This window comes from Carya illinoinensis, chromosome 8 (genome assembly GCF_018687715.1).
Source record: "Carya illinoinensis cultivar Pawnee chromosome 8, C.illinoinensisPawnee_v1, whole genome shotgun sequence".
Classification (NCBI taxonomy): domain Eukaryota; kingdom Viridiplantae; phylum Streptophyta; class Magnoliopsida; order Fagales; family Juglandaceae; genus Carya; species Carya illinoinensis.
The window spans coordinates 14,003,013-14,027,835 of record NC_056759.1 but is presented as its reverse complement, the minus strand read 5'-3'; the positions used below and the strand labels follow the sequence as shown (position 1 = coordinate 14,027,835).

Below are 24,823 nucleotides of genomic sequence, written 5' to 3'. Positions count from 1 at the left end.
TGAGTGTAAATTAACGGCCTTACAATAACGCATCCAATGTCACACAAGGAACCATACAAATTAAAAGGACGTACTCCCAGATCAACAATCTTCACTTATCCATGCAAGCATCTAATTGAAGATGGGGGAGAAGGAAACAGAAGAAAACACCACATTAGAATTTTGGATTAGATGCAGATCCAATCTGATCAATAATTGTACCCCAATTCACTCAACATTTTCGGACTTACAAATGAATGAGAAGTAATATCATTATAAACAGCTGCTTCAACTGCATACATTGAAAGAGACACAATCACAGTTTCCATTAAAGAAGAAAAGGAGAATCGTTCCCAACCTATATCAGACTTGCATAAACATGGGAACCTATATCAGACTTGCATAAACATGTACAGAGGAAGACACAACGGAATGGGAAATGGGTATATTTATAACATAAATGTATACGTTGAATCAAGCTTTAGCAGGCTCATCATCATCTTCAATATCCCAACTCAAGTCTTCCTCTTCATCTGCAGCACTCAGCCGCTTTCGCACATCAGTTCGGTTGGGGCTTTCACCTTCACCATGATTCACTTTCTTTTCATCGATGCTGCTAAGGTCCTCGATCTCATCCCACCCGAGGTCTTCCTCCTCAGGCATTGAGTTCTGGGTTGAAACAACCGAAAACTCACTATCTTTACAAGACTCACCGGAGTCGGCCTTCCCTTCTGAAGTCACATTCTCATCAGATTTAAATGCCAAATTCTTATTCACCTCACCATACTCTGTAGAAGGTACTTTCTCATCAGACACATTATCACCGCTCGATTCCCCAACACTTACCTCCCTTCTCTCCTCTAGATTATAACTCTTCTCTCCCACCTGACCTTGCAAATCCTCAACAGGACTCTCCTCTGATATTTTCTCACCACCTTTGCCATCCAACTCCCTATCCTCTTGACCTTTGATCACTACATTACCCTGTCTGCCATCATTGTCCATCTCTTCGACATTCAAGCTCTTCTTCCCAATCTCAACATTCGACACCTCATCCCTTGCAATTCTCCTTAAATCTTCATTACCCACCTCCCTCTTTTTCATTATCTCTGCATTTGGCACTATATCACTCCCCTCCTCCTCTTCATCGTCATCAACATCCCAACTCAACTCTTCCTCATCTCTGGAAATGGCACGCTTCACAAGATTGGCCCTCATATTCTCAGCTTGCTTGAGCTTATGAACCCTATAGAAATACCTACACCAAAATGTCTCATTATCGACACTAGTGGGAACAACCCGTTTGTAGATACTCTCCATAGCCCCATTTTCTTCAAGCAATCCCTCAATCTCCTCACTTTTCTCTCCGAAATCAAACCCTGATTTCCACTTATTGTAATCATCCAAATCCTCAGGTTCCTCACAGTAGGTGCCATCCTCACTCTGAATGGCACGAACCTGAGCATCAAACCTACTGTACGGCTTAGAATTTAAGCTCTGTTGGGTACTATAATAATTAGGGTTGCTACCACTGTTGTTATCGGAATCGGATTCGAGATCAACAGAAAGGATCGCGTCCTTACCTTGGGAGATGATCTGGGCGGTTCCTTTCAGCACAGTGCTGCCGAGCTCGTCAATGACTTGCCCGACATTCTGCAAGGAGCCTTGGCCCACCTCGATCTCCTTCTTCAGACCCGTACCGAATTCCTGGAGGTCGCGACGGTAGGTATCGATGACCGACTCGGATCTGGTCTTTAGGGTGTTGATCAGAGCCCCAAAGCTCCACCCACCAGAACCACCAGCAGTGGGTGCCTCTGGGCTCGGGTCTAGTGGGGTATTCGGATTCTGATCTGGATCGGATTCTTTAGCAGCTTCGGACGCGGATTCGGAGCTAGGAGGATCTGGTGGGTCTTCGGCGAATACAGATTTGAAAAAATCCATGACGGATCTGATCGATCAATTGGGGTTCCTGTCTTCTGAGTAAAACACACAGAGAGGTACTAGGAGAGAGAGAGAATCAAATAATCTTAAGAATATCGGAAAACGCGAAAATAAGATTGTGGGTTTGGGGGAATTATAAAGTGTGAGGGTAAAGCCAGATTAATGTACGATGCACCATGATGCGTTGTGCGCACTAGGACGCTAGGTGGTCATTTTCGGACAGGGATGAAATTGAACCGGACCGGGTTGATGAATTTACAGAGCGAACCGGCTATAATTATTGTTTTTTAAAATATTTTTTATATTTAAGTTTGTAAAAGTGAATAGATAAAAATAAAAAGACCTTTGAATATTAATTTTAGGAAAATGTTTATTTTCATTTTTGTGAAGTTGAAATAGATTTTTTTTTTTTAATTGAAAGATGATTGGATTAAAGTTGAAAAAAAAAAAAAAAAAAAGAATTAACCAAACATGGCCTTCAACTTCTATAGGAACTGTTGGGATAAAGTCCATAACAATAATCAAGCCCAAGAATAAAGCCGAGAATCAAGCTTAAACGCAAGGCAAGTTGACTAGGTAAAAAGAGAGGATCTCTTAAGACAGGTGTGACTTAATTATTCTAAGAGTACTGGTATTGAATTAGCTAAATGTCAATATTTTTTATATTTTAAAGAATATTGATGAAATTGAACCCATATTGAATTAGTTAAACACTTTTTATATGAAATTTTAGTTACAGTAAATTTATCCCACATTTCATATATGAAAACAACTATAACTTCTTCAAACTAATATTTTATTATTTCTTCTCACATTCATCCCATATTTGATATTATTATATTATATATATGGAATTTTTATAGATTATACATATGAAATTTTTATTTATATAATATGAGATTTCACCATCTATGTACATATGAAATTATTATATTATAGATTGTTGGATTGTGAAAATCAAAATGAATATGATTGTTAGAAGTTATTGAAAATTATGAAAATAAAATAAAAAAGTATTAAAAAATTGATTAAAGAAATATAAATAATAAAAAATAATAATATTCTATTATTATAGAGAATATGATGACTGATTCAATGTAAATTTTAAGTGTTGAATGATTAGTTAAAAGTTAAAAAGTAACATATTCTTCAAATTTTAAAAATTGAGATGGCCAATCCAATACCAATGCTCTAAGGAAGGAAATGTGACTCTAAAAAGAGGGGGAGTCTCCTCAAATTTTAAATGGGTTCATTAGTCATGATGAATCCTCAAAGCTCCTTTCTTGGTAAGCAAATCATCTTCTTTAATCTCAAGATCTTTTGAAAATTTTTCTATTTTATTAAAAGATATGCAAATTTCTTTATTATATCGAGAGATATGTGAGACCTGAGAAACTATATAATCACCAACATAGATTTCTCCCCAACACGAACCAAATCCATGTCTCATCCTTTATTAATATATTATTATTTATTGCTTATTCTCATGGATATACATTTGAGCACCATATTATGCCCAAACCACATCAGTGGGCTTTTCGACTGCACTGGCGTCACCCTTATTACCTTTGTAAGCTAGGGATGACTCTTTTTTTCGTTTCGACTTGTTGAGTATTTTGAGCATAACATTTGCGTCATTTGTGAGATCTATTTATTCTCTACACCAGAAGTGAAAAAATGATGATTCTTCTGCTTATGAGATTGTCTCTAAAGCAGTGTTTTAAATTTTGTATCGTACCGGCCACTGGTCCGGTATAAAAATTATACCTGTTTATTCACACTATTGATCGATGACATAGTCTTGACTACTCTGACAGTTGCCCCTTAAAGTTGCGTACCCTTTTACTCGTATGACAATTACCACCAATGAGTTACCTTCAGGAACGAGCTCCCAAGCTCCACAACCTCTTCGAGTGAGTTACGTTTGAGAACAAGTCAACGGGGCGCGATAACTACCTAAGATGGACCTAGGAGGTCAATGGGCTCCCTAACCATTTAGCCCAGGTTACAACAAACGAACTCTAACATAGAAAATCGCTTCAAGGGGCAAAAAAATCCACTAACGCCAAAAAAAAAAAAAACATTACAATCAACAGAAATACGTGCTCATTGCTCGCAATAAACAGTCACATGCAACCATCTGAACACTCGATTAACAGTTATTTTTTTAAGCAGAAAAACTTCCTGGAATTTATTTTCTCTGCAGATTATTGGCTTAAAGATTCTCAAGACTCTCTTGTTGAATAGACGACCTTAAGAATCGCTGGCATCTATTGGATATAAAGTCAATAGCCAGGAATCAAGCCCAAGAATAAAAACAAGAATCAAGCCCAAAGATAGGGCAAGTTGCCGACGTAAAAAGAGTCTCCTTGAATTTGAAAAGAGTCCATTAAGCATGATGACTCCTCAAAATTCCTCTCTCTAGAAGCAAGCCATATTCTTTAACTTCCACATTATCTAAAAATTCCTCCATTGTATTGAGAGATACGCGAGGCTATGAGAGACTGTATAATCACCAATATAGTGGATTTCTCCCCTAAACGACTAGTAGACGTAAGCTTTTATACATGCCTCACCCTTTATTTATATTTTATTATTTATTGCTCATTCTCATAGATGTATGTATGAGCACCGTATCGATGCCCAAACCACATTCATGGACTTTTCGATCACACTAGCATTGCTTGAATCACTTCCATGTGCCGGAGATGACTCTTCCATCCGTTCTGGCCTGTTGAGTGATTTTATGCATTAACAACAACCAAGTCCAAATCACAAAAACAAAAACAAAAAAATAACAAATATAAAATATAAAAAATAAAAACTGAACAAAGTAGATGATTTGCTCCTCTTTCTCATCAACAAACTGAACAAAGTGCTAGGCCCCTTTCACCAAATTTCCACTCTTCCAACTCCTAGGCAATACCCTCCCAATTAACCAAACCAGATTCGCGTTAGGAGGAATTGGAATTTGTTGTAGCATGGGTAACTTAGTTGTCTTCCTTTGTCAATATTTATCTCCATCTACCTTTATTTTGAATCTGTCCTTTCTCTGTGTCCATCCTCCATGGTCTGCACTTTTTCTGCCTTTATCTTATTCGGAAGTTTTAAAAGAAGAGTGGAAAGATATTACTATTATGCTATTTTTTTAAAATTAGTTTTATTTTTATACGTGAATTGTATTTTATTCATGTGATGGGCTTTAAAATATCATTTTCATTAGAGAATTATTACAAGAATAATGCTACTAGGTCATATGAAGTTTACTAATCAGATGACCCTCTTGATGTGGCACGACCATGTGATTCATTTAAAAAAAAAACACACACACAAACACAAAATGCATAGAGGAAACCTAGAGTTTCAGTTTTCCTCATTTGTGTTTTTGGACACCCTTTTGTTTTGAATATCTATTTTTATAATAATCCTCATGGCACCACACGTCAATAGGGTCATTTGAGAGGTAAGTCTTATATTGAATAACAGCACTCTTGTTACAATACAATTACTAGAATTCAATAGTTTAAAATTCTAATTTTGATAAATATATAGGGGAATGAAATTTGAATGAAATCTTTAAAACAGAAGGAAAAAAAAAACTCTCTTATTCCATCCGGCCCACAATAAGCTGTAAAAGACAACGAAAAACAGTAAAACAAGCTGATTCCATGATTGCTTTTACTTAAAGATAAGGAAATAAGATTCTGCCTTAGAACAATGAGTATCTAATTATAAAACAGACATGCAAACACTTTGTTAATGGTTCCCCAAAGTTACAACCAGGTTTTGTAGCCATGACATTGAATCTCATTTACAGCAAATGCCGATCCACAGAGGTCCCATGTATCAAGCAGTTGAGATTTATAGCTAGGCTGCATGGGTCTGGAATAAATGAACTTGAAGCAAAGGTAAAGTTCTAGTTTCTCTTTGCACTCCACGGTCTCAAATGAATTTTCCCTTGATATTCTGGGAGGCTGCCTTCTGCTAGCTTTCTACTAAAAAAGGTGAAAAGAAGAAGAAGAGACAATCCCTCTTTGGGTTAAAGAGAGAGAGAGAGAATCCTTCCATCAAGATAATTTTCTCAGTACTCTTTCTTTACCCAACATCCCAAGCATGGAATCAAAGATTGCAGTACTCCATTCATTCAAATAGAATTCTCCCATCCTGCTTTGACCCATGAAGCCAATTTCCAATTTCTTTTCTTAGCCTGCACTGTTTCTGAGACAGCCATTAATGCTGGAGAAGAACGATAATTCCCTGCCTGTGGCAATGCCTGTTGGCATTTGCCACAGGCTCTTCAACTTCATCAAGAACAGCCTCATTGCTGGTGGCTTTAAGCGTGTAAAGTATGGTTCCATGGAAGAGCGGCAACCCCTAAATGCCACCCTTCCCAATGATTTAGACTCAGAAATTCAGATCCAGTTCTTGGAGACCGATGATCAGTACTTGGAGAGCTGGACTCCGGTTGACGAGATCGTTCTTTCGGTCCATGTCTCGGAAGATAAGGATACTGGTGCTCATGCACAAGAGATCATGAACAATGAACAACAGTATCAAACGGTGGGAAGCTCAAATGAAATAGAGTCCAAGAAAGGCCAAAACAAGAAAGGGAGCAAGGAAGATGTAGCTGCAGATGAAGAGAGAAGGAAGCAGAAAGGGAAGAACATAGTGAGTGAAAATTTGAACATATCTCATGTAGAGCCCGCGGCAGGAGAATTGAAGCCTGCTTCAACAGATCGCGCGAGGCCACGTATCAGTTTGGTGACTAATATAAATGAAATGTCTGATGCTTTTATTAGGAACAAGAAGGAAGCCATGATGAATTCTATCTTGGGGCCAAGAAATTCTTAGTCTATATGGGAAGTACATCTGGTAGCTCGTAAGGGTTGTGTAAAGTCAGTCCCAACTTGCTTAGTGATGAGGAATTATATGTCAAAATATTGCTTAATTCCTTAATAAATGTTTAGAGTTTGGACTTTGGAATAATAGGGTACTTCAATATTGGTTGTTATCAGACTAATTTTTGTGGGTTCATTGTGATTGTTATGGTTTCCATTTAGACTTGGAAATATCATTGAGTATTTCGGAGAGGGTAACCACTCTTGAAGATTTCTTCTTTTCCGAGTGTTAAGAACTTATTCCTTGGAGCTGAGGATTCTAAGAGATCACTTGAGACTTTCAAAGGCAGAGTTTCAGAGAGAGAGAGAGAGAGAGAGAGAGAGTTGGGCCTTGGGGGAGTTGCAGTTACAAAAGAGGGGCAAATTGATAAGGATGTTTCTTTTCACATTACCTCTAAGTTGCACCCAACATGCAACCATCCTTTGGAACTAACAAGATTTGAATGGATATTGTCCCCTTCTAGGTAGGAAGTGACCATCAAATCAGGAAAGCCAAGCAATTGGCATTCTTGATTTGAGAATATTCGGATACAACCCACGTATAAGTTCTTCGTATCCAAAGGTGAAGACTGAAGATGGCTTCGTAGAGGTCATTGATTAGGCTAGAAAGATGGCCTGATTTGTTATCATGTTTTTAGTTTTCACCATGTCATGAGAACAAGCCATATGATTGTACGTATATATATTTTTGTATGACACTTACCTTTCTAGTCATGCGTTTTCAAATTAGTTATATGTATTCTGTTATATAAAATCGGTGTGTTAACACGCCACTTGTTATGAAACTCATTACAGTTTTAAAAAGTTAAAAATACTAACGATTTTTTAAGATAGCTAATGTGAAAAACGTTCATATAAGCAATATGTTAGATATGTAAATAAGCATACTTGCAAATAAATTTTTTCGAAATATATATATAGCACAATTTAGTGACGTTTACAGCTTTTGTCGTCATCTAGTTTAATGAGAAATACTTTAACCATAAATGAAATATATAAAAATAAATTCACAAAGTGACATGACTTAATATAATTCATCTATTCTAAAGTTACTTTTATCCTAAACCATATCTAAAAGATCATATGAAATTATATTTGTTTGTGAACTTAATTTATTTAATTACTCAGCGTGTCGTGAAATGTGCAAAAATTACTGATGAATTGCATGGAATAATCAAAAGAAAAAAATAATAATAGAAATCAACACAGAGATTTAACGGAGTTCGGCAATGTGCTTACATCCACATGGAGCAAGCGACGCAGAAATTCACTATCTGTAAAGTAGGGTTACATAATGTGTATTTTTACTAACCCTAGACGTACAAACGTATTTAAGGAAAATTACATAATGTTGCTTCACTCCGCTATGGTTCACTCACTCTAGCATCTACCTACTTTCACTGTATGAGTCATATACTTCAACACAGCGTCTATAGCATTTCTCAATAATTTTGGAGGTCAATTTTGAATAGATCCACTAGTTGACAAGTAGTGCTTGTACAAGGACCAAAATTATGTAGATGTTTCTTATTGACTCTATAAGATCTAAAGATATACTTATCCCTAGAATTTTCTGAAGATATACTTATCCCTATAATTTTGTAATTATTGTCCTTATAAGTCATAAGGATTGTGCCGTGATCCTTGTGTCTCAAATGATCCTTGTGTCATAACAAGTTTCTACCTTCATACCAATGGTGGAGAAGCTTATGCTACCTGTCAAATAAGAACTTCCTATTCTTATAGGCCCACTAGGCATCAACATGGGGTGTAAGAAAAAACTGACCGAGTCGAGTTTGATATCGATTAAGTCGATTTTGATTTCGGTTTTGGTTTCTAGAAATCAAAATCGACTTAAAATCAGTTGGATATTGATTTTCAAGATTTGAAAATTAAATTGGATTGAATTGAACCGAAATACATATATATTTAGTTTTTTATATTACATATATTATAATTTTTTTAATTTTTATGTTATATATATTCCATATATTATAAAATTAATATAATATAAAATTTTAATCTTATTGTTTATACTTTCTTGATATAAAATTAATCTTAAATATGAATATTAACATTAAGTTATTAACATGTTATTATTTATCTTTATATGTTAAGTTACATACTAACATATATAATAGGGTATAAGTATAAGCATAACATTTTATATATATATATATATATATATATATATATCTAGGTCAGGAGCACGTGTAAGACACATTTGTCTAGTTGGGTTAAACATGTTTTTAACAAAAATAATATGTTTTTTTTTAAAATTGATTAATGAATAATTTAATGCATAGAGACAAAAAAGTAAACTTTGGCAAATATATTTGGATAATGATAAGTTGGTAAGTATAATAATTACATATTTAGATATATTAGAAAACAAAAAAATTAGTTCAAAATTAAAGTCAAGATATATTAGAATAATATAGACAAATAAAAATAACATTATTACCACTACAATAAATACTACCTGTGACGCCCCCAAAATCCCCACGCCCGAACACGGGGAAATTGAGACGTCCGGATGGTGACACCCCGGGTCACCATCCCATCGACGGGTGCCGAGTGTGTGCAAGGCAGCAATTGTGTACAGAGAGACACGCAGCGGATAAGAAAGTCATAACTAAGTACCAGAATTTTTCTTAACATAATACAAGCTATTTAAAACGTACATAGATAAAATATTACATATACCACAAATACAGTTTTAAACAAAAAAAAAGATAACATCAGCAACCCGGCGGAGCCGCATCCTCGGGCTCAGCCTCTTCCTCCTCAACCTCATCTCCTGCACCAAAAGCTACGGAACCACGAATGGTACCGCAGGTAAGTAAAACTCAAACACTACCAGATAAAAACACATATAACTCAAACAAGATGCATGAAACATGCCCAATGCACAAACCCGTAAAACACAAGTTTTCCACGCACGCCAAAAGACACATTTGACATCTCAAACCATTATCCAATTTTAACCGTATGCACCATGACCTCCCCTAGGGGTCATCCGCACACCCTGGCTCCAGTGTCACACCGCGGAGTACCGCCACGCATGTGACACCCAACGAGCGATGCCCAGTTCCGCGCCCCGCGCGTGCGTAGCCAAGCATCCTCTAGCCCTCGCCAGCGAAGGGCCACGGAGTCGGTGAGTAGGCCGATGCCCGGTTCCGCGCCCGGCGCGTTCGTAGCCAAGCACCCCCTAGTCCCGCTCCCATTATCGCTTTCGATAACTCAGGGGACATCACTCAGTTTATTCCGCTCCCGAGTGACCAGAGGAGCTCCACCGAGATAATAACCCATCCCGGCTTGGGCTCGTGATACACACGCACCCGCAACACACTCACGCCAAAACACAGGCTTTTCTCATAAACCCACAACCCACGTGCATGCATCATGTAATGCCATAACAAAGCACATTAAAATGATCCAATCACATAAATCAAATAATCAAGCAACTCCATCCTCCATCCATCCGACCCCCGAAACTCCTCGGACTCAGTCCGGAATCAACAACCAACAACAGATAATAAATAAATGAGCAATATATATTTAAATCTGAAAATAGGGTTTGGAAAATACTTACAGCGCTATACGGCAATTTTAGAAAACACGAGGCGTTGCAAACGGCGGAAAAACAGCAACGTCACAGTGAAATTTCACTGTGGCCGTGGGTCCGAAAAACCCACTTTTGAACGGGGACAAACTAGGACACGGGATTGATAGGGAATGGTCTAGAGGTGGTTGTGAAGCTATTGGAAGTGACGGACGGCCGTGGGTGGCGGCGGAATGGCCGGAAATGGCCGGATTACCCAAAACGGAAACTAAGCTCGTAGGAGCTGTTCCGGTGGTCGTTGGAGGCCGGAAATAGGTGGGTTAGGACGGCAAGGAGTCGGTGATGAAGTGGTGAAGAAATGGTGGCCGGAGGTGGAGCGACGGCGGCGGTAGGGCTTAGGGAAGGTGACGCCGGCGTAGGGAGAGAGAGAGAAGAGAGAGAGAGCACGGGGGGGGGGTGACCGGGTCGAGCGGGAGAGAGGAGAGAGAAAAGAAAGAGAAAAAAGAAAAAGAAGAAAAAAGAAAAGAAGGGAAAAAGAAAAAAGGAAAAAGAGAAAAAGAAAAAAGATGTGAAAAGAAATGAGGTCCAGTCCTCACTCCGGGAAAAAGAAACAAACCGCCAAAAAGATTAAAACCACAAAAACAACTAAAAGAAATAAAACACAACCTCAAATAAATTAAAATAAATTAAAAACCGACTTTAAAAACGTAATTAAAATAAAATAAAATATCTGATATATTAATTAAAATAAAAACAATTATTTCAGCGAAAATACACTTAAAAGCGGGTCATCACATCCTCCCCTCCTTAAAAACAATTTCGTCCTCGAAATTGCAAGATCACCACCAACTTAAACCAAGCCACACAAACGCACATGAACCAACTGAGAGCAAGATTAAAATTACATACCTTCATCATTCAAACAAATATGGATATAGCTCCCTCATGTCCGCTGCTCGCTCCCAAGAGAAGTCTTGAGCTAACGGATCTCCCCAAGCCACTTTAACCAACGGTATCGTCTTGGACCTCAATTGTTGCTCCTTCCAATCCAAAATCTGCGATGGAACAACCTCGTAAGTGAGATCCGGTTGCAACTGAATACCTGCTGGGTCAACGAAACGTGGCTCTTGCTGCCCAAAGCTCTTCTTCAGGGATGATACGTGGAAGACATCATGAACATCCCCAAAATAATCCGGCAAAGCAACTCTATAGGCGACGGACCCTACTCTCTCCAGAATCTGAAAAGGGCCGACGTACCTCGGATCTAGTTTCCTTTTCTTACCAAAACGCTTAACACCTCTCATGGGAGAGACTTTAAGATAAACCCAATCACCAATTTCAAATGACAATTCTCTCCTCCTGGTATCAGCGTAGCTTTTCTGGCGACTCTGAGCTGCCGCCATTTTTTCTCTGATGATCCGGACTTGGCTTTGCATTTCCTGAATTATTTCGGGTCCAATTACCCTACTCTCCCCAACTTCATCCCAACACAAGGGCGACCTACACTTTCTTCCATAAAGAGCTTCATAGGGAGCCATCTGAATGGTCGCATGGTAGCTGTTATTGTAGGCAAACTCAATGAGAGGCAAATGATTTTCCCAACTCCCTTGGAATTCCAGGGCACAAGCTCGCAACATGTCTTCCAAGGTCTGTATGGTGCGCTCTGACTGGCCGTCTGTCTGCGGGTGATAAGCAGTACTGAACTTCAACTTAGTACCCAAAGCTGCCTGCAAACTCTTCCAGAACTGCGACGTAAACCTCGGGTCTCGATCCGACACTATAGTCTTTGGTATGCCATGTAGCCGAACTATCTCTTTGACATACAAACGGGTCAACTTACCCAAAGAGTCGGTGTTGTTAACAGGCAGAAAATGAGCACTCTTCGTTAACCGGTCCACAATCACCCAAACAGAATTCTTCCCACTAGGTGTTCTCGGCAAACCCACTACGAAATCCATCGTGATGTCATCCCACTTCCACTCAGGAATAGGGAGGGGTTGGAGCATACCTGCAGGTCTCTGATGCTCGGCTTTTACCTGACGACACGTGTGGCATTTCTCCACATATAAGGCAACGTCCTTCTTCATTCCATCCCACCAGTAAATTTTCTTCAAGTCTCGATACATCTTTGTACTGCCGGGATGAACTGAATACGGGGCCGCATGAGCTTCCGCCATGATCCGTTCCTTGAAATCTGAGTCCTTTGGGATCACTCTGCGATCTCGGAACCGAAGTATTCCATCACTATCCATGCTATAGTGCAACGGCCCTCGAGATTTTCGGACTCTTTTCCTGATGTTCAGCAGCTTCTGATCCTTTCTTTGGAGAGCTTTCAATTCTTCAAAATCTATTACCCGAATGTCCAGAACCGAAGACAAAATCTCTACTTGCTGCGAACTCTCTATAAGGAGCCTTCTCATCCCATAAAGTAACGAATCCATTTCTGACGGTTCGGCTTCATCCTCCAAATGAGACTTCCGGCTCAAAGCATCAGCAACTATGTTAGCCTTCCCCGGGTGGTACTTGATCTCACACTGATAGTCACTGATTAGCTCTAGCCAACGCCTCTGCCTCATATTCAAATTTTTCTGGGAAAACAAATGCTTCAAGCTCTTATGATCAGTAAATACCTCACAAGCTTCCCCATACAAGAAATGCCGCCAGATCTTGAGTGCAAAAACGATCGCAGCCAACTCTAGATCATGCGTCGGATAATTCTTCTCATGGTCCTTAAGCTGACGAGATGCATAGGCTACAACCCGTCCTTCCTGCATAAGGACACAACCCAAACCGAACTTAGACGCATCACTGAAGACTACAAACGGCTTATGCGGTTCTGGGAGTGCTAACACTGGTGCCGTCGTCAGCCTGTTCTTCAATTCCTGGAAGCTTCTCTCACATTTCTCTGACCAAACAAATTCTGTATTCTTCCGAGTCAAAGCTGTGAGAGGTCCGGATAAGCGAGCAAAACCCTCTACAAACCTTCGGTAGTAACCGGCGAGCCCCAAGAAACTCCTGATCTCGCGTACTGTAGTTGGGCGTGGCCATGACAAAATGGCTTCTACCTTACTGGAATCAACTGCCACTCCACCCTGGGAAATTACATGCCCAAGAAATTTAACTTCTTCCAACCAGAACTCACACTTACTGAGCTTGGCGTACAACTGGTGCTCTCTCAATTTCTCAAGTACCAGACTAAGATGATACACATGCTCTTCAATATCTCGGGAATAAATCAGTATATCATCAATAAATACTACCACGAAGGAATCCAGATAAGGTTGGAACACCCGATTCATTAAATCCATGAAAGCGGCAGGAGCATTAGCTAGCCCAAACGGCATCACCTTAAATTCATAGTGTCCATACCTCGACCTGAAGGCAGTTTTCGGCACATCCTGCTCTCTGATTCTCAGCTGGTAGTATCCTGACCTCAGATCAATTTTAGAGAACACCGCTGCTCCTTGAAGTTGGTCAAACAAGTCATCAATCCGCGGGAGAGGGTATTTATTTTTGATGGTTACCTTGTTCAACTCCCTATAGTCAATGCATATACGAAGGGTTCCATCTTTCTTTTTAACAAATAAAACTGGAGCACCCCACGGCGACGTACTAGGCTGAATAAACCCCTTCTCTACTAATTCTTGCAACTGAGTCTTCAACTCTTTCAATTCAGCCGGTGCCATGCGGTAAGGAGCCTTATGCACAGGAGCCGCTCCAGGTTCCAAGTCTATAACAAACTCCATCTCTCGCACGGGGGGTAGTCCGGGCAAGTCATCCACAAACACATCGGGGAACTCTTCCACAACTGGAATGTCTGCCAAGGACTTCTTCTCAGACGGCGTGGACACCATCTGAACCAAGAATGCATCCGCTCCCCATGCAATCTCTCTTCTTGCCTGTATCGCCGATATAATCATCGGCTTTTCTTTTAATCTACTCCCCGCAAATTCCAGACAATCACCATCCGGAAGCTGAAAGCTAATTGTCCGACTTCTGCAATTAATAGTCGCAGAATATCGGTATAGCCAATCCATCCCGAGGATGATATCAAAACCCAACAGCTTGAATACCACCAGATCAGCATCCAAAAATCTTCCCTCAAAATTTAACGGGCATCCCAAAGCAACCTTGGAACACCACACCATCTCGCCGTCGGGCAGCGCCACTACCATAGCCTTCGGCAACGGTTCCGTGACCAAGTTACACACCCGAGCAAATGTGGAAGACACAAACGATCGTGAAGCACCAGAATCAAACAAGGTACAAGCATAAAACTCATACAAACGGACTCTTCCTGAACCAAACACACAACCCATGAAATCCAAAAAAAAACAACGAAGAAACCAAATATACCAAAAATAGATCCAACTTAAAAGATTAAATTAATCCATACCTGTGATTACTCCAGCATCATGGGTCGCTGGTGCCTCATCGTCCACCTCTCCGGGCGTGACAGCATAAACCCGGGCTTGCACTGCTTGTCTCGGGTTGGTTCTTCCACCGTGTCTACCTCCACGGCTTCCTTGAGCTCTGACGGGGCAATCCCGAACTATATGTCCCACTTGACCGCACCGATAACACTGGGGTCCGCTACTCGTGCGACACTCGCCCTCATGAGCTCTATTACAAACCCCACAAACAGGCATACGTCCTCCCATGCGAACACTGGAGGATGCTTGAGATCGGGTTCCAGTCCGCTGAACAAACTTCTGAGGCGAACCCGAGCTGCTTCCTTCACCAGAAAAACTCCGCCTCTTTTGCCCTGAAGGGGATCCCATACACAGATTATTTTCCCGCTCTATAAGGGTGGCCACATCCACTAACTCCTGAAAAGTGGATATCCGATGGCTGACCACCAAACGGCGTATATCAGGGCGTAGTCCCTCCTGAAAACGCTCAGCTCGCAGCTCCTCTGTGGCAACAAGATGAGGAGCAAACCGCTCAAGTTCTATGAACCTCCGGGCGTATTGTTCCACTGTTGCGCCCCCTTGGACCAGATTAGAGAATTCTCTTGCCTTTTGCTTCCTTACCGATGCGGGAAAGAAGCGGTCATTGAACTCCTTCTTGAAACGCTGCCAGGTCACCGCAGCGAAAGATCCCAGTTCAGCTTCCAACATCACCCTCCTGGTATCCCACCAATCAGAAGCGATACCTTGTAAGAGGTAGCTGGCATAGAGTACTTGTTGTGCTTCAGTGCACCCACTCACCTCAAAAGTCTTCTCCAAATCTTTGATCCATTTCCCAGCCTGAAGTGGATCCTCATTCCCATTGAAGTGTGGAGTCCTATGCGCCAAGAAGCGCTCATAGGTGCACCCAGCTTGCACCGTGCTACTGGACCCTCCTTGATACATCCAAGGCCCTCCCTGATATGGCCAGGGACCTCCTGGTTGTGGCCAATACATTCCCTGTGGCGGACAAGGCTCTCCTGACGGTGGATAGGGCCCTCCTGATGGTGGATAAGGCCCTCCTGATGGTGGCCAAGGTCCTTGTGGTGGCCAAGGCCCTGCCTGTTGTGGCCTAATATTCTGTTGCATGAACTCCGTCATCTGCCGAATTGCTTCGGCTATGGAGTCATCCCTGGATGTATTGTCTTGCGGTTCCTGAGTATTTTTCCTTGGTCTACCTGGTCTCCCCATAATTCTGTCACAACACCACCCTTGACCCTCCTTTAAGAAAACAAACAAAAACCATCATAAAACCAACAAAACAAAACAGCACCACGCAACAAGAAACAAAAGAAACCCGCGTGCCAAAACATAACTAAATAAAACAAACAAACAAACATAAACAAATAAAACAAATAAAACAACTATACTTAACATAATTTTAAAACACAACTTTAAAAACATTCTGGTACTACCTACGGGACTTGTGGTTTTACCCAGAGCCAAACCGCTCTGATACCACCTGTGACGCCCCCAAAATCCCCACGCCCGAACACGGGGAAATTGAGACGTCCGGATGGTGACACCCCGGGTCACCATCCCATCGACGGGTGCCGAGTGTGTGCAAGGCAGCAATTGTGTACAGAGAGACACGCAGCGGATAAGAAAGTCATAACTAAGTACCAGAATTTTTCTTAACATAATACAAGCTATTTAAAACGTACATAGATAAAATATTACATATACCACAAATACAGTTTTAAACAAAAAAAAAGATAACATCAGCAACCCGGCGGAGCCGCATCCTCGGGCTCAGCCTCTTCCTCCTCAACCTCATCTCCTGCACCAAAAGCTACGGAACCACGAATGGTACCGCAGGTAAGTAAAACTCAAACACTACCAGATAAAAACACATATAACTCAAACAAGATGCATGAAACATGCCCAATGCACAAACCCGTAAAACACAAGTTTTCCACGCACGCCAAAAGACACATTTGACATCTCAAACCATTATCCAATTTTAACCGTATGCACCATGACCTCCCCTAGGGGTCATCCGCACACCCTGGCTCCAGTGTCACACCGCGGAGTACCGCCACGCATGTGACACCCAACGAGCGATGCCCAGTTCCGCGCCCCGCGCGTGCGTAGCCAAGCATCCTCTAGCCCTCGCCAGCGAAGGGCCACGGAGTCGGTGAGTAGGCCGATGCCCGGTTCCGCGCCCGGCGCGTTCGTAGCCAAGCACCCCCTAGTCCCGCTCCCATTATCGCTTTCGATAACTCAGGGGACATCACTCAGTTTATTCCGCTCCCGAGTGACCAGAGGAGCTCCACCGAGATAATAACCCATCCCGGCTTGGGCTCGTGATACACACGCACCCGCAACACACTCACGCCAAAACACAGGCTTTTCTCATAAACCCACAACCCACGTGCATGCATCATGTAATGCCATAACAAAGCACATTAAAATGATCCAATCACATAAATCAAATAATCAAGCAACTCCATCCTCCATCCATCCGACCCCCGAAACTCCTTGGACTCAGTCCGGAATCAACAACCAACAACAGATAATAAATAAATGAGCAATATATATTTAAATCTGAAAATAGGGTTTGGAAAATACTTACAGCGCTATACGGCAATTTTAGAAAACACGAGGCGTTGCAAACGGCGGAAAAACAGCAACGTCACAGTGAAATTTCACTGTGGCCGTGGGTCCGAAAAACCCACTTTTGAACGGGGACAAACTAGGACACGGGATTGATAGGGAATGGTCTAGAGGTGGTTGTGAAGCTATTGGAAGTGACGGACGGCCGTGGGTGGCGGCGGAATGGCCGGAAATGGCCGGATTACCCAAAACGGAAACTAAGCTCGTAGGAGCTGTTCCGGTGGTCGTTGGAGGCCGGAAATAGGTGGGTTAGGACGGCAAGGAGTCGGTGATGAAGTGGTGAAGAAATGGTGGCCGGAGGTGGAGCGACGGCGGCGGTAGGGCTTAGGGAAGGTGACGCCGGCGTAGGGAGAGAGAGAGAAGAGAGAGAGAGCACGGGGGGGTGACCGGGTCGAGCGGGAGAGAGGAGAGAGAAAAGAAAGAGAAAAAAGAAAAAGAAGAAAAAAGAAAAGAAGGGAAAAAGAAAAAAGGAAAAAGAGAAAAAGAAAAAAGATGTGAAAAGAAATGAGGTCCAGTCCTCACTCCGGGAAAAAGAAACAAACCGCCAAAAAGATTAAAACCACAAAAACAACTAAAAGAAATAAAACACAACCTCAAATAAATTAAAATAAATTAAAAACCGACTTTAAAAACGCAATTAAAATAAAATAAAATATCTGATATATTAATTAAAATAAAAACAATTATTTCAGCGAAAATACACTTAAAAGCGGGTCATCACACTACCACCACACTTAAATAACACAAAAGATTTGAGATTTTTTTGAAATGTTGGACGATAAATGCAAATCATGTGTTTTGATATAATTTTTTTTTAATCTCGACATATTTGAACAAATCTTGTTCAGATTTGAGTGTTTTTCTTTGTGGGTTTTTTTTTTTTTCGTTTTGTACTTATTATTCTTTATTGCCCATTTTTCCTACAGATCTGAACATTTTATACTCAGATTAAAATCTAAGTGTTTTGAGAAAAACATATGAGAGGGTGGGTTTGAGAGAAGTAGATAGAGAGGCAAACATCGGAGAGTAAGAGAGAGGTTCGAGATGAGAGGAGAGAGGGAATCGAGAATGAGAAAGACAAGTAAAAAAATATAATTGTATATCTAAAACAAGAAAGTAACAAATTTAACGGAAAAATAAGAAAAGTTAATAGGAAAAAAAAAGTTGCTATAAGTCACTTATTATAATAGAATAGATATGTAATTATAATTTTTTTTTTTTAAATTTAGATAGTTGGTAATCAAATTTTCTGTATCTTTTTCTTTTTATTTACTTTGGAGTTGGACTTTTACTTTGGTGGTTTCATTTGCAATAAATTTACTGTATTTTTTCTAGATTTTATTTATTTGGTTAATTAGTTATATGCATGCATGATGTTTTGAAATTAGTGTTTTGGGCTCTATCATATTTGGGGTAAACAAAAGCAGACTTATTTTGGTTCAATTTCAAAATATATCCAAAATTGGAAAAAAACCAAATTATTACATCCCTATTTGTACTATCAAAAATCTGACCTAATCTTTTTTTTTTAATATATTGTTGGATGTCTAGATTACCTTGCGCGTAACTTGACTAATCTTATAGAACCCTAAAGTTAATGGTCAGATAAACCTCTAGTAGCCTTGAGACGACTCGAACTAGTAACCTCTGACTTAATCTTTATACTCACTTGTACAAGTTCTTCGATAGTCAACGCAAACCGGCAAAAATAAATGGTAAGTATTTGATCTATATATAAATCTAATAACTTATAAATTGATATAACTTGATACGATAGATTTATTTTAAAATAAAAATAATTTTAAATTTAAAAGAATTTAAAAATTAGAAGATTCACATCAAATGACATCAAAATCATTTTGTAAAATCTCTCTACAAAACTAATCCTCAAAATGAGAACAACGTCTCAATCTTTCTTAAAGTCCTGATTAGTTATACAGAATTAAAAATCTTATTTTATCTCAATTTATCGTTATAATTTTTTTAAATTCTCATATAAAATATAATAAATAATATAATTTTTATAAATTTTAATATAAAATTAATATTAAAAAATTATATTATAATAATATTTTATTTATTATTATTTAAAATATTTTATTTTATCTCATCTAGATATTCTGAATTTCGATATCTGCGTTATACCAATTTGGGCTTCAACAGCTAAAATCCCACACGCGGCCCCCCTAAAAGGGCGCAAAAACACCAATTTAGAGTTTAGAGGCCTAGGGTTCAGGGTTTTTCTTCACCCTCTCCCCTGTTCCAGTGTTCATCAGCAGAGAGATTCCGCGGACAGACGGAGTGAAATGAGAGAAATACAGCTCTCGTTGAACAAAACCCAGAAAATCAGGCTCCAGAGAGCACTGGAAAAGCTCGAGTCTTTGTCTTCAAAGGTGAATTCCCATGCCTCTGTCACCATCGCCGATTCCATCCCTGTCAGCTACGAAGATGGCGTACTCAAGTATCATTCTCTTCTCTAAGAGCTTCTTATATTCTGAAATTCGATTTCCTTTTCGAGGCTTCACTAATACATATCATCTATGCATGTATATGTCTCTCTTCATATATGTGCTTTTTAACAATTTCCTTTTTTGTTTAATTTTTTGGATTTAAGGGGTCATGGAACCTTGGACTTCAATGGAGAAGTGATTTCGACGGTCTGTGGCGTGGTCGAGCGCGTGAACAAGCTCGTATATGTTCGCACGTTGCGGGCCAAGTAGTAGCACACATTGCAATTACATTTCGATTTTAGTAGTACTGTACATTTTTCTCCTATCTAATTGTCGAATTTGGTATGATTTTTCAAATTATAATTAGGTACAAGCCAGAGGTCGGAGATATCATTGTGGGGCGTGTTAGCGAGGTGAAAAAGAAATCCACACCTCTAATTTTTTTGGGTAGTTCTGATGATTAGCTTTAATGAAGCAAACATGCCCATTTGTACCTTTATAATTTATTCATGTGAGGTATTGCTGTATTGCGCTGCGTTTTTCGTTATAGAACATTGTGCTTAATTTGTGGAAGCCTAGATGAGGCATATAAGCCTAAAATTGCCTCTAGCAGTCTATATTTGTACATCAAGACAAGCAATGCAGTTAGGGCTCACTTTTGGTTACTATTCACAATTTTGTCGCAATCCAATATGTAAAAGGTTATGGCAGGAAGTTACCCATAAATTCTTGAGAACATGATTTTCCAATCTGAAATATCCCTGATCAAGTTCTTCCCAGGTTAGGGTTCCTAAACGTGGTCAAATATTTTTTATGAATATATTTAAATAAAAATAAATAGCAGGAAAAGTTGGTCATGAATATATTTTTTTTTCTTATAAGTAAAATATTGGTTATGAATATGTATTATCATGACCTGACTGCTTTCATGCTGCTATGCTCATTAATGAAAATATATTTATTCTCTTAATTTGGTGAAACATATATAGCCAAAAAATCAAATATCACTCATTCAATCAAAGCGCATATTGTGTAACCCAATGCATTTTTTCACTTTTTTATGGATGCATCTTTTCCCGCCTTTCTCTGTTTCTCCTAACTCGTACTTGCTCAGGTTGCTCAAAAGCGATGGAGGTTGGACATAAATTATAGCCAGGATGCAGTTTTGATGCTTTCTTCAATGAACTTACCAGATGGTATCCAGGTATTCTCTTAGTGGCAAAAACTCATAATGTGAATCTTTCGCAATGGTTTTCCTTCATAAAGTATGCAATCCCTTGATATTAATGTAGTTTTGCCCAAGCATAGCACATCTAAAAGATACCACAAAATTAATGTTTTAGTTCAGTTTCGGTGATCTTGCTACCCTTACAGCTTTTCTCAGTGTATTTGCTTGTATGTGACCACTAGGGGTGAGAACGGTCTGGTCCGGTCCTTGGGGCGGGGGGGTGATGGACTGATTTTCCCTGGACCAGACCGGTCCAGTCCATTCGATCCAACGTTGTTTTTTTTTTAATCAATTAATAAAAAAGAAATTATTTAAAATACTAAATAAAAATTAAGTGACTTGTTAAATGAAAATTGCATAATAAATTGTACAATTATTAATATATACCAGTATTATATATTATAGTTATACATTAAAGAATATAATAATACATTGATCTAAATCTATATAGTTATAGACTTAATACGAATACTATAACTAATAGCTATACTAGTAGTAGTATTACTAATATACTATATGTTAGTGATAAATCGGTAATATTATATTAAATAATACTCTATGTAGCTATAGTGATTTAATACTAACATATTAAGTTAACTATACTAATACTACTATAAATTTATACATATACTATAATTTATACTATAACTCTTATAATATGTTAATATATTAATATATACTAGTACTATATATTATAGTTATACATTAAAGAATATAATACCTATGTAATATTGTGATATATTAATAATTAATTATATACACTTATTTGTATAAATAATATATATATTTTTATTTTCATTTGGTCTGGTTTGGGGTGAAAAACCCCTGGACTGGGACAGGACCCAATGAACCGGACCGAATCGGTCTTGTCGGTTTCTCCGGTCTGGACCGGCCGAATCTCACCCCTATCGACCAATGCTAACTTTGAGTTATTTTTCATCATCATTCATAAAATGGCACTGTGGTTAACTTAGCAATAGTTAAACTTACTTTTATGTGTATCCTTTACTTAGAACTCAGCTGTCAGATATTGAGTCAGATAGCAACAGTGCTAAGTGGCTGTTTTCCTGGTTTGCATGAAAGATTCAAGGCTTCTTCTTATGAATTCTTAGGGGACACAAATTTTGCAAATGTCGAAATATTTTGATTGGCACCAGGTGTCCAGGAACAGCATCCTGACTAATTCCAAGGGTGCACAAGCCCTCGCCAAGGAGTTTCCCGCAAGTATACCTCGGGTAATTCAAGGGGAAAATCCCAGTCCAATGGCCCATAGAGATTGTTTGCACCTAAGGGGATTTGAACCTTAGACCTGGAGGGAGCATACCCACAAGCCCAATGCCTTTATCACTTGAGCCAACTCCTAGGAGTTTGAGAATGTTGAAATATTAATGCATGCTGATCCGACTGATAAAAAAATTATTGGATACTGATCCTAAAATGATGTTCTGTGTATGGTGGTAGACTAGCATAATACTATATGAGTGCAGGCAACGAGAGGGCACTATTTGTTATTATTTAGATATAATGGTTCGCATCAAGGTGTATCAACTTCCTTCCGTTGTATGCCTCATGTGTACTTGGGCTATGCCTATTCTTTCAATAAAATTTTATACTTACATAAGAAGGCCTTCATCTGGGCAAAAGATGGTGTACATCTGGGCTGTTTTGGATACAGTTGCAAGCCTCACTCTAACTTTACCTCTTTTTTTTTGGTAGAGACGACGAACTGCTTTGGATGAACTCAACATGCGCAGTATTTTTGAAGAGGATGATGTTATTTGTGTAAGTTCCGTAATATTTATTGACCCATTCCAGAATAAATAAATTAATAATAATCTTTTAAAACAAGTGATCCTTCTTTTTCCAGGCTGAAGTCCGTGGTTTCCAACATGATGGCTTACACCTCCAAGCAAGAAGTCAGAAGTACGGGAAGGTTTGTTTTCTTGTGTAGCTTATAAACCTCTATATTCAGATCCAGAAAAAAGAAGGAAACAATTTTTATACTGGCTCTTTTCACCTTGAGATTTATATGCAAGGAAATAAAGAAATTTACTCAATTTTTTGATAAGACAATTCCTAAAAGTTAGGTAGCAAGTACAATCTGTTGGCCACTGTTATTGGCGGAGTTAGGTTGTTGCGTCCAGAGCAATTCCCAGAAGCATCTCATTTGATACTCATGTGATAACTATGGATGCAACTAAAGGTTCTCATTAAATTGGACTCGTGTTGTTAAGTAACTGGCTCCTTCAAGCATCTTTTGTGTTATTGTTCCTGTTGTTTGTACAATGTCATTGCCTTCATCCCTTAATGTTTGCTGCAGTTGTTAATATTAATTGTATTAATGGTAGTGATTTGCATTACAGCTTGAAAGGGGTCAATTGCTCACAGTTCCCCCTTATCTAGTGAAGAGACGCAAACAGCATTTCCACCATCTAGAGCAATATGGGGTTGACTTAATACTTGGCTGTAATGGATTCATCTGGGTCGGTGAGCACGTTGAAGCCAGAGATGATATGGTAGGGGATCAAGAGAAAAAACCTGAATGGCAGAATACTAAATCTCAAAAAAATTCCATGAGTCTTGAAGATCAAGAAAGAACTTATACTCCAATAGAGACAAGGCAGAACATATGTAGGATTGCAAATGCGATCCGTGTGTTGTCTACTTTAGGCTTCAATATAACTGCTGAATTGATCACGGAGACAGTAAACTTGAGCAGCTCCCTGAATCTTGATATTCATCAGATGCTTGGTTCAGAGTTCTGTGTTCTGGTTGCCGAGGGAGAGGCCGAGCGGAGAAGCTTAACTAAAGGGAGGGGGTGATTCTAGCATCCCAATTATGGGCTAAGTTTTTAGAGAAGCTTCGACGATTACTCTCACTCAGTGGAAGGATCAAGCACGTAAGAATTGCCAATATGTGTTAGTTCTGTCCTTCGATTGGATTTGTGTGTTGTGATTGATACGAAAATCAGGTTGCTGGCACGTTGGATCCCATCGAATTTGTTTGAAGCATCTCTCTCAGACCATTATGCTACTGTTATTATGTTAGAAAAAATAAAATCGCTTTAGAACTGCATTGGCAATGTGTTATTTCTGTAGATTTTCCATCAGTTGGAGATTTCCCAAAGAAAATAGGATTAGTCGAACGGCTTACAGTTTCATTCATGACCTAAGATCTCAATTAGTGCAAGAATTTTCACTAAAGTTGAAACAATGCCATGTATTTAGCCATAATTGTCAACCATAAAATGGTCAAGACGCAAGACTTCTAATAAAATATATGGAATTAGTCAGGCACAAAAGAAAGGGGGTTAGAGACTCAACGGTCACCCTCAAAAAATTGAAGAAGGGTGAGACAGGTAAAAAGAAAACAATTCTGGTCCCATGATTTCACGTTGCCTTCATTATCAACAAGAATGCCACTTCTACATGGTGTTATTTTCGGCATTTGGGATGTAAGCCGGACTGTGAAGTTTGTGCAGCATCCGACAAGTTTTGATGCTGCAACAGAGGAGCATTGGCTTTTTAATTAGATGGATCAATCTAAAAATACGTAAACTCCATCTTTGTAAGCAAAAGCATATTGGAGCCCCCTTTTAATATATGGATTGCCAACAATAGATAAGCTGGCTTTGTTGAGTCAAGTCATGAAAATAAGAGACATAGTGGTTGAAAGTGTGTAACAGTAGTAGTGGTGGT

The 24,823-nt window shown here is 39.3% G+C and overlaps 2 protein-coding genes across 2 annotated transcripts; one reads left to right on the top strand and one right to left on the bottom strand.

Moving 5' to 3' along the window:
- Positions 1-226: 226 nt before the first annotated feature.
- Positions 227-2,088, bottom strand: LOC122319023 (BSD domain-containing protein 1). Its single transcript, XM_043136878.1, has one exon. It carries the CDS (start codon positions 1,918-1,920, stop codon positions 454-456), a length of 1,467 nt encoding a protein of 488 aa, XP_042992812.1. The 5' UTR covers positions 1,921-2,088; the 3' UTR covers positions 227-453.
- A 17,531-nt stretch (positions 2,089-19,619) lies between these two features.
- LOC122318856 (exosome complex component RRP4 homolog) lies at positions 19,620-24,200 on the top strand. The gene is made up of 7 exons (XM_043136551.1): positions 19,620-19,908; positions 20,062-20,163; positions 20,265-20,310; positions 21,012-21,101; positions 22,842-22,907; positions 22,993-23,058; positions 23,489-24,200. The coding sequence occupies exons 1-7, from the start codon at positions 19,754-19,756 to the stop codon at positions 23,945-23,947; spliced, it is 984 nt and encodes a 327-aa protein (XP_042992485.1). The 5' UTR covers positions 19,620-19,753; the 3' UTR covers positions 23,948-24,200.
- Positions 24,201-24,823: the final 623 nt, after the last annotated feature.